Source organism: Xenopus laevis, chromosome 1S (genome assembly GCF_017654675.1).
Source record: "Xenopus laevis strain J_2021 chromosome 1S, Xenopus_laevis_v10.1, whole genome shotgun sequence".
Lineage (NCBI taxonomy): Eukaryota > Metazoa > Chordata > Amphibia > Anura > Pipidae > Xenopus > Xenopus laevis.
Window position 1 is genome coordinate 125,317,415 of NC_054372.1, and position 10,798 is coordinate 125,328,212.

At 41.0% G+C, this 10,798-nt stretch overlaps 1 protein-coding gene across 1 annotated transcript; it reads right to left on the minus strand.

The window, feature by feature from the left end:
• Positions 1–1,121: 1,121 nt before the first annotated feature.
• fbp1.S (fructose-bisphosphatase 1 S homeolog) lies at positions 1,122–7,819 on the minus strand. Its single transcript, XM_018243876.2, has 7 exons — positions 7,541–7,819; positions 5,855–6,017; positions 5,118–5,210; positions 3,284–3,424; positions 2,405–2,542; positions 1,799–1,918; positions 1,122–1,438 (listed from the first exon to the last, which is right to left on the minus strand). The coding sequence occupies exons 1-7, from the start codon at positions 7,708–7,710 to the stop codon at positions 1,247–1,249; spliced, it is 1,017 nt and encodes a 338-aa protein (XP_018099365.1). The 5' UTR covers positions 7,711–7,819; the 3' UTR covers positions 1,122–1,246.
• Positions 7,820–10,798: the final 2,979 nt, after the last annotated feature.

The following is a 10,798-nucleotide window of genomic DNA, read 5'->3' on the forward strand; positions in this document are numbered from 1 at the left end:
TGTCATCACCAAGGACAAGGAAGAAGAACCTGAGGTAAGTTCCACCAATGAGCCTTTTTTTAAAAAATTTTTATTAAACCCCTGGCCACCAATGTTTTTTTTTTTTACCTTGTATGGGGGGCTGGCCACCAATGTTTTTTTTTAACTTGTATGGGGGGCTGGCAATCAATGTTTTTTTTTTAACTTGTATGGGGGGCTGGCCACCAATGTTTTTTTTTACCTTGGGGGAGGGACCCTGGCATTATTTTTGTTTACCCTGTAAGGGGGGGGAGTGACCACCAATGTTTTTTTTATAAGGAGTGGACTGGCCTTGTGGGGAAGGGGGGCCAAGCCACCGATGGGTTTTTTAACTTGTAGGGTGGAGGCTGGACACCAGTTTTTTTAACTTTCATGGGAGGCCCCTGACCCCCAATTTCTTTTTATCTTGTAGGGGGAGGCATGTTTTTTTTTAAACTTACAGGGCCCTGGCCACCAATGGGTTTTTAGCACCCATGTTTGTGTGTCTTTTTTACTGTGGTATGGGAGTGTGTGGGGTCTAGGGTGGGGCCTGTGGTGGTGGGCGGGGCCCAGAAATTGTTGTAGGGGGCTCCTCGATTTCTGATGGCAGTCCTGGCTATAGACCTGTAACCGTGACATTTATGGTAGAAAATCTTTTAGGGACATTTTGAGGCTATATTAAAGAATAAGATAGTGATATGCATTTCAATATAAATGCGCACGCAGTAGTGGTACCCACTGGTATACTCCCTCCTGCTTCCACAACCTTCTAAAGGGTATTCTCTATCCCACACTGTCATCTAGTGAGTAAAACTTCTAATAACTATAAATTCACATTACACACTTAACTCGTATGACAAGTGTCCATATGTCACAGTAAAGTTTCATTCAGCAGGCCGACACTGCAGTCAATCAGTAATGACCCAAAAATCACAACATATCATTACAAGTAAATTGGATTTATGGGGAAAAAGTTATTTTCACCCTTTCATAAATATACCCTAATGTGTGTGATCTAGAATTTTCTTTACTTTCTAATGTTGAAATCCAATCTATCCATCAGAACATTCACAGTGCTAGACTAATACGAAGCCAAGTCATTTCATAAAAATACAAGCACTCCATAATATAAAAATGTATTTGTTATTTGTGTACAAAAGTAAACAGTATTTCTTTATATTTTTGGCACATTAAAAAGAAGCGGTTTATTCTTTGGTCCTTCTTCACATGAAATCCATTCAGTGGTCCTTTATTTCTTTGCATATTTCTTGTAAATGTTCATATATTCCTGCACATCATCTGGTGACCCTAAAGCTACCGGCATCCTCTGGTGGATACTCTCAGGTACTATATCAAGCACTGACTCAAGTCCATTAGTAGCCATTCCTCCGGCCTTCTCCATAATGTAAGCCATTGGGTTGCACTCATACAGAAGTCTCAGCTGTAATGGGGAAAACAATGTTAAAACCTGAATGAATTTCTTCTAGAATTCCAATAAAGAAAATCCTGATAGGACATTATTGTATGATAATGTTTATGATTATGAAACCATTACTAAGGGCATTCTAACAGTAAATGATATATGCCAGAGAAACATACAGAGCTACAACCTACCCAGTCCCTTTCCTGACGGGGGATACCTTAAATTAGAGTAAGCTCAATTGTCAAAATTATGACCACAAGGGTGATGTGAATTACTGCTATCATTTACAGGTTTATATCTTTTCTAACCTGCTATATTTTCTTCCATAAAGTTGGCACTATATATTAATTACTATCAAACAACACTGTCAAGCCTTACCTTGCCCTTTGGGCTCTTTACGTTGGCTGGGTACAGAAAGATTCCTCCATACACCAATGTACGATGCACGTCAGCTACCATTGAACCAACATACCTTGCACCATAAGGTGAGCTCCCATCCTATGAACCAATAAATTACATGGTGAGGGAAAATAATTGTTGATGAGAATTGATGAACAAGACCTGATAAGGAGCTTCTGGCAGCATGGCTAGTCAACTAAAGAATGATATAAATAGCAATTACAAATTTCATGGATCAGCGTTTTCAATTTGGGACAAATATTCAGTAATATAAATGATCCTTATCCTGCACAGAAGATACATTGAGTACTAGATTTTTTCAAAATAAAATGGCAATATAAAATACTCAGGGTGTTATCTGTAGTCATCCAGTCAGCACATGCAGAGTGAACACAGCGGAGCTCACTATTTCTAGAGGGGACAAAATTCAGAGGTAAGACGGTGCAGGGGGCCAGCAGGGACTTATTACCAGGGGGGGGGGTTTAGTTCTCCTTTAAGTTACAATTGCCATGGCTAATTCACTGGTTGAGTTAAGCATTCTCAAAAATCTTAGGTTGCTTCTTGCAAATTCTTCCAATTACTTACTTCTGGAAATTTCTTCTTCTGTAAGTATTCAGTAACTGCTTCATCAGAATACTTGGCATAACCCTCATTCAGGCTGTAAATGTTGCCCTTCTTTTTGATTTTCACATCCTGGTTCACTAAAATGAACTCTCCGATTGCCTGGAAAAGAAAAATAATATGTTTGCATTTTGAATTTACATCACAAGGGCTTTTACTATTCTATGGTCCCTGCAAGCTTCACATGTGCAGCAGGTTCTATTTTGACAATTATCTATAAAAAAAATTGATTTTTCTGCATCTTCATAGAAAAGACCCATATAAGTCAGGACCAGACACCCAAAGAACAGATTAAAAGACACTATTTAAAAAAACTGTTTGGTTTAACCTAAAAGTTACATTTACCTTATTCTGCAAGCCCAAGCAGTATTATATAAAATGGAAATGGTCATTTGAAAATAAAATTAAAAGAACAATCCTGGATATACTGTAAATAAACGTTGGATAAATGTTGACAAACCTGATATACATGTTTAATTTAATTTTCCTCTTTGGCCATGAATATAAAACAGAAAAGTCCTATACAACAAAAATTAGATTTGTCACTCATGCTTATTATAAGTACCTGAACAGCTTTAGCTTATTTTTACATTTTTACAGTAACATTAGTAAAGGTGTGTTGTGAGCTTGTGTACTTATATAAACTTTGAATAAGGGGCAGAGTTGCCTGTAAAATAGCAAAGGCATTTGGGTTTCATTCTGATTCATGTATAGTAAATGTAAATTATTTATTGCTACACTGCTACTTAGCACATGTCATTTAAAGGTGCAAGTGCTGAAGCAATAAGGGATGTAAAACTGAATCCCTATATATACAGAAATGATATTAAACACAGTACTCACTGGGTCCAACATGAAACAGTTGACACCAAATTCTGTGGCAAGAACCAACATTGTTGCACTGCCATATAGGGCATAGCCTGCTGCAACAATGTTTCGGCCTGGTTGTAAAGCATCTTTTTCAGCTGGCTCTCCTTCAGAAGTCTGGAAAACAGAATCAATATACAGTTATAAGTCCCTTGTCACACTTGTCTTATAAGAAAATGTTTTTTCCTGTCTCTTCATTCTCTGTTAGGCTAATATCCTTTACTGTAGGTTTTTAAAAAGATACTGACACCAGAAATTAAACAATGACCTCAATATGACCTATAGGTAACTTTTAATATACTTTCAGATTTTAAAAATTAGTTTTTAGTGTTAGTATCACTTTAAGTGCAGTTTTCCTGCAAACCTGCCAGAGAGCTCACTTCAAATGCTCACTCTCTGAATAACCAATGTATGTGTGACATCATGGCAATATGCAAACATATCCTACTGTGCTGATCAGATCTGTCAGGAGGTACACAAGCATTGCTGCTTGTATTTATTCTAGCTGGTGTGTGATAAATGCATTTTTTCGAGACTTTAAAAAACTGGCAGTGAGGTGCTTCTCTCAGTCTAGGCTGAATGCAGGCCGAACTTTACAAATCAGGCACCTCTGAGCTGGTGTCAACCCTTCCCAGTTCCCTTCCTGTGCACAGCCGCATTCAAAAATCTTATCCGGTCTGGAGCACTGGCGATTGGTGCACAGGAGATTTAAAGAACTAGCAAATCTTATGTCTCCAGTGCTGGGAACCCATTCTGCTGCCTTAGGCCCAGGCCTTCCCACCAATCCAGACCTAGCTAAATGGCACTGATACTGCACAAATGACCACAATACAAAGCATGGCTGGCAAAATATATGGTTTTTGTTCTGATGTGCAGTGTCAGTTTTATGGTGGCTTATTTGTTAAAATAACTGATCCTCAGCATGGGATGATGTTTGCATGTTTTATACTTGGGTTCCCCACAGTACAAAAACCTACAACAGGTTAACGGGCTCCTGGTGGTAGGCTGCAATGGGAAAATTAGATAGTAAGTTTAATACTATTGCTCAATGAGGAGTGTGCCATGGGTTACCCATTGTACAGCCAATATAGGAAGGCAGAATACAAACACAATCTCTTTATTAAAGGAAAACTATACCCCCAAAATTAATACTTGAGTAACAGGAAGAAGTGTGGAAGCAAAAGACAGAATGTGTGGTTTATTTGTGTGCACAGTGAATCGTACGATCCCAGGGGGCAGCCCTTATTTTTTTTAAAATGTATATTTCTATTTAGGATTACCCAATGACACATACTACTAGAAAAGTATATTATTATGAAAATGGTTTATTTACATGAAGCAGGGTTTTACTTATGAGCTGTTTATGCAATATATTTTGATAGAGACCTACATTGTTTGAGGGTATAGTTTTCCTTTAAACAGGGACCACTGAGGCATATCAATCTATATCACTTAATTTGTACAACATTCACTTAATGTCTAAAACATCATTTGCAATGTTTAATGTCCTTGTACAAAATAATTTGTATTAAATATAGAGAAGACTTTTGCTTTAAAAACATTGCTGTAGAGCTCTGAACAGCAATTTAAAACAAACAGATAGCTGTTTTTCTATAAACTGTGGATATTTATAATAAAAAGTCTCTTCCACGTTACAGTTGCATTGGTTTTTTTTTTTTCAAATTGGTTTGAGGAACATTGCGTGGGGCAATCAGAATGAGTTAACAGGATGCAGTGTTCTTTTTTGGGAAGCTAGAGGGTGCACATTGATGTCCTAATGCCTCTCTATAGTAACTAAGTAGGGCTGTACCTTTTTGTAGATGGCAAATATTGTACCAATAGAAGCCAGACAGTCAATGTTTGAGGAGCCATCCAAAGGATCAAAGCACACCACATATTTACCCTGAAAAGAAAACATTGCAGTTAATAGTTTCCAGATCACACACATACAGTTGCATATCTCATGATACAGTTGCATATCTCCGTTTGCTGTTACACCTACACTGTGCTAAATGTCACTGTTGCATGGCAAGTTGGCTGCTTCACATGCTGCATGCACATAAACAGCAGGTATATGATTGGATACCTTTATGCTCCACAATTCTGTGCACTGGATCTCAAAGGCAAAGGCTGTAGAGCTATATATCTATACTGCAGCATGTGCAGTTTAAGGGATTTGCATGTGAATGTGTGTAGCAAGAAAAACCAATTATCTATTGCCCAGTCTCACAAGTTTGACCGGACTTGGATACTCAGTAAAGTATACTGATTCACATGAAGGAAAAGCTTGTGTTTCTGTTATCAATCAGTCTAGGAGAGTTTGCATTACCAGGGGGATTTCTGGAAATTGTTTGGTAAGCTTTTATTTGTGAGTCTTTGTGTTCTTATATCTTTACTTGACTTATAAGGTAAAATAATAGGAGCAAGCAAGGGGTAAAAACCAGGAACCAATAAAGGAGCTCATTCATGTTTTGGTTTTGTGCTATAGCTCATTTGTGCATTCTTCCCCATTATTCCTTCTGAAAAAACTCAAAGGCATAAACAAACCCGTTTATCAGGCTCCACAATGAGAGCATGCTGGTCTTCTTCTGACACAAGGACACAGGTACTGTAGGAGGACTTGAGCATGTTGATCACAAGGTCATTGGAGAGGACATCAAGTTTTTTCACTTGGTCGCCCGTCACATTAGTGGAGCCAGCAATGCCGTAGCTAGAATAACAAGGAAATAAGGAAAATGTAAGACAACCTGCCTTTCATAGAGAAGTGCAATAACTACTTGTGATATTTGGGGAAAACACTGCGTATAATAAGTTTCCCTGTGCAACATAACAATGAGAAAGTTGCCTTCACATGTTGAACAAAAACAAGTTGTTCTGGTTCAGTGGCCCCGCACCCCTGTGCCTCTGGCCTTCAAATTAGATAAGATACAGACAGTATGGCATGTGCCAAACGTAGTTATATTCATGTATGCGAATGCAGATGTTTGCTGAAATATTTGAATTACATTCATAAACATTTTACTCAACAATTACTTGTGCACCTTTGAGTTATCCTTCAATATGTAGAGGGTGATAGTCTAAAACAATTTGCAGTTGGTTTTCATTTTTATTATTTGTGTTTTTTTTTGAGTTATTTAGCAGTTTGCAATTTCAGCAATCTGGTTGCCAGGCCTGGATTTGTGGCGAGGCCACAAAGGCCCGGGCGGCAAACTTTTAGGGGCGGCATGCCACCTGACTGCTTGCTGAGGAGCACCAGTGCTCCGGCATTTGCACTTGCGGGAGGTGCGGGCACCAGGACCACCTCAGACGGGCGGAATACAAATCCGGCCCTGCTGGTTGCTAGGGTCCAAATTACCCTATCAACCATTCCGTGGCCCCCACCACCACCAGCTTTTGCACCTTCCCGTTCCAGCCACAATAAATCAAAGATGGCCGTGCGCTCCACCCTGCGGTTGAGATTATACGGACGCACTCCAATGAAAGCTCATTGACAGTGACCCCCTTGGCTTCCGGACTGCAATCCCCAGAATACCCCGTTTTCTGAGCACACATCCAGGGAGGCGTCGCTGAGTGGATGGATCCAGCTGTCACCACGGAAACCCCTTTGGCTGGTGAGCTGTGGCCCTGTGTCAGGCCATACTGTGTGCCACACTGTCAGAAAGGTGCCTGGGAGGCGGGACTGGGTATGTTGTTGTATTGGGGCTGGCAGGGAGAAGGGAGTTGTTACAGCTGGGGATTTTATTATAGCGAGAGGGAGGAGGTTGCAAGTTATACTTGTGCTCCATTAGTTTGATAAGGAGGAGGGCCCCCCCCCAAACTCTAGTTACATCACTGTATCCATGCGCTGATTTAAATAAGAGACTGGAATATGAATAGGAGAGGCCTGAATTGAAAGATGAGAAATAAAAAGCAGCAACAACAGTAAATATGTAGTCTGGAAAGAGTCCGAAGTAAAAGGCAAATCATTCAAAAAACTATAAAAAGAAATAATGAACGCCAATTGGAAAGCTGCTTGGAACTGACAGTTGTAGAACATACTGAAAGTTAACTTAAAGGTGAACAACCCCTACAATGTGAGAGTAGGGTTAAAGTCTGATCAGTGAAGGAAAGTTGTGAATTGCTCCAGCTTTTTGTCAATGTTTCAACTGCAATCACCAGCAGACTAAGAAGCCCAACTCCACCCCCACACTACCGGTAGTTGTAGTCCAGCAGCAAGAGATGCCCATTACTCACAGGTTGGCCAGTCCAGCTTTGCGCACTGCGGAAGAGATGGCTTTTATAGCCGTGCACATGGAGTTCAGGAGTTGGGTCATCTCCCCGGTCCCCTTGGCTTTCCTGCCCTCTTCCATAACGAAGCGAGTCAGGGTAATGACATCGGTGTTGAAGGGGGCCTGGTCCGTCATGGTGAAGCTGGTCGTGGCACTGATTGCTGCACAGGGGAGTTTGCTGATAGATGGACAGGGCAGCGCTCTTCCTGCTGCGCACAAGGTACTTTATAGGATGTGGGACACGCCCCCTATAGCCTGTTGGACACGCCCCTCCAGTCGTCAGCCCAGCCCGGGATTGCCAAAGAGCAGTAGGAAGAGAGAGGGGTGTGTACTGGGCAGAGATGCACGGGGAGCCAATCAGAACACGCAGAGATGCACAACTCAGCAAGGGGCAGACTGGCTCCGCCCCAGCCAAGTAGAAGGCAAGGTCCAAAAAGCAGAGTCTGTAAACAGCAGCCGCCATGAATACATTTATAAAAATATATATATATATACTCTGCTCTGACTGGAGTGTACTGTACTGGGAATGGGGAGAGATGCGTGAGATGGCTGCCATCTTAAGCTTCATCTTTAAATAAACTTAACGAATGTTATAAACAGGGACCTCTTTTAAGCAACTTTTTGAACTGCTCAAAACTTTTTTATCAAATGCTATTTTGTTCTTTGTTTGCCTTTCTGCTTTGAAGATTGAAACTGAAAATACTATATGTTGAAGGGGGTTTACTTGTCCAAAAAATAGGTCTAACAAGCTTAACGAATGTTATAAACAGGGACCTCTTTTAGGGTAAGGCCAGACGAGGAGATTCGGGAGATTTTGTCGCCTGGCGACTTATCGCCACGTCTTTTGCGCGACTATCTCCCCGAACTGCCTCAGCGTCTTTTCCGCATAGGCTAGAATAAAAAGTCGCCTGTGCTAATGCACACGCGGCGATGCGTTTTCAATAGTCGCCCAAAGTTGCCTCACTGAGGCAACTTTGGGCGACTATTGAAAACGCATCGCCGCGTGTGCATTAGCGCAGGTGATTTTGCGTTGTAGACTATGGGGAAAAGACGCTGAGGCAGTTCGGGGAGATAGTCGCGCAAAAGACGTGGCCAGGCGACAAAATCTCCCCGAATCTCCTCGTCTGGCCTTACCCTTAAGCAACTTTTTGAACTGCTCAAAACCTTTTTTATAAATGCTATTTTGTTCTTTGTTTGCCTTTCTTCTCTGAAGATTGAAACTGAAAATACTATCTGTTAAAGGGGGGTTACTTGCCCAAAAAATAAAATAAAATTGAAAGGCTTAATTTTTTTAATCTGTTTCTTATTATTTCTTTTCCATGCTTATTAACAAGCATTGTGCTATTCATAGTTCAATCTGCCTGTTTCCTGGACTAATGAACCCCTGGCAACCAGCTGTTATAATGCCAAGCCGTGACAGCCATGCAACAAAAAAATGCAAAAATCAAAAACAGAAGAATGAAGAGAAACTGCAATGTTGTTTCATACTATTGCTTACCAGTTGAATTAACTAAATAAAGTGTAAACATTTTCCAGACTGGATGAAGGCTCATTGTACTGAGCAGAATGGAAAAAATTCACTATATATATGTAATGTAGGTTCAGATTTAAATTAAAAATAGCCCCAGGCATTCCAAGAAGCCCAAACTAATCTCCGCAGACCCAATAAACAGTGAGTGTCCATGGCATCTTACAGTAGCCAGAACCTACAGTCAGGGCCTGATGTAATGAAGGGATTAATCACACAGCATGGCGCAGACTTGAGAGCAAACATATTGCATGGCAGGTTTGCTGGCTGCTTGTGTTTGCACTGGCAGATTACCTGGATCCTGATAAGCAATTCAATCTCCTGGAAGGCAAAGCTTGTTCAGCAAGTTCTCTAGCAGGAGTAATAACATGTTGTTTGTTCCCAGTGTCATTCTTTATTGAGTAGCAGGAAGGTACAGCTGAAAGGTTACATACCACTGGCGACCCCACCACCCCCTCTCAGAGTACAAAGAGTAACTTTTAGTCAGTTTTCATTTTTCCCAGAGGAAAGGGTTCAAAAGTGTGACTGTAACTGCACCAGTTGGAGTTAAAGTTTGGATTTACATTATACAACACCCTAGTCTGTTTGGTGTCTAATATTATGAGAAATTATTTACTAATTCATCACAACAGAGTCTGCATCCATTGACAAGGAAACTGAAAGCAGTGCTATGAGCACAAATTTCATCATCGTCATCATTTGCAAGATATGCAGCACTTTACAATAATATACTGTATAACAAACAGAGGTCTTACATTAATATAACCAACAATGCCCCCTAAGCTTACACTTTTCTATAAAATTGTAAAACAAAAAGTTATAGACCACAACAACACAATCATTTAGGCCCTTAAAAGGTAAGGCACACCAATGTGTGTGACAGCTCCTGTATTTAAATAGGAGATAAGTAAAAATTGTTCTCAGCCATTCTTTCAAGTTTCTGCATTAAGGTTATGTTAAGACTGACCAGTGCACAGTGACCTTCCATGTATGTGGTCAAAATACACACACTCCCATAATGTGTCACAGCCACCAAACAAGCCAATTGTCTTGTGTTTATCTTACTCCAAACCCCTGGAACTGATCAACAGCAAACAGATCAAAGTTCTTTTCATTGGCAGTATAAACACATGAGCAGGTAAAGTCAGGGCTGGCTGGGCGCCCTAGGCAACCTGGTCGGAGCATGCGCCATAACAGAGGGGGAGGGCAAGAAGGGGAGGGAGGCCAGGGGAGGGAGGTAGGAGGGGAGAGTGACAGAGTATTGAGACAAGAGGGGAGCAAAGATGGACTAGGAGTAGGCAGAAGACCCTTGAACAGGCTCCCGCCCAGTGCCCCCACATCGTTGAGCCCTAGGCAGATGCCTCTTATGCCTACCTCTAGTTCCATCCCTGGCCTGTGTTGAGACCTTTATTTCACTATTACAACAAATGATCCATCTTAAATAAACTCAATACTGGCCAGTATTTTCCCAACAAAATCTCTAAAACACTTGCAAGGGCTGAGGCTGGCAAATTTGTAATTTCCCTTTGGCTTGCCCATTTATTCCCAGATCTAAACCCAGTTTGTTTCCACTGCAGGAATTTCCATGGCCTGACATGACCAAAGTTCACACTGAAACCCACCCATTACATCATAGCCCATTTCCATCATAGCCCCACCCCTCACATTACCAAGGTCCCCCAAGATTGTCTAGGG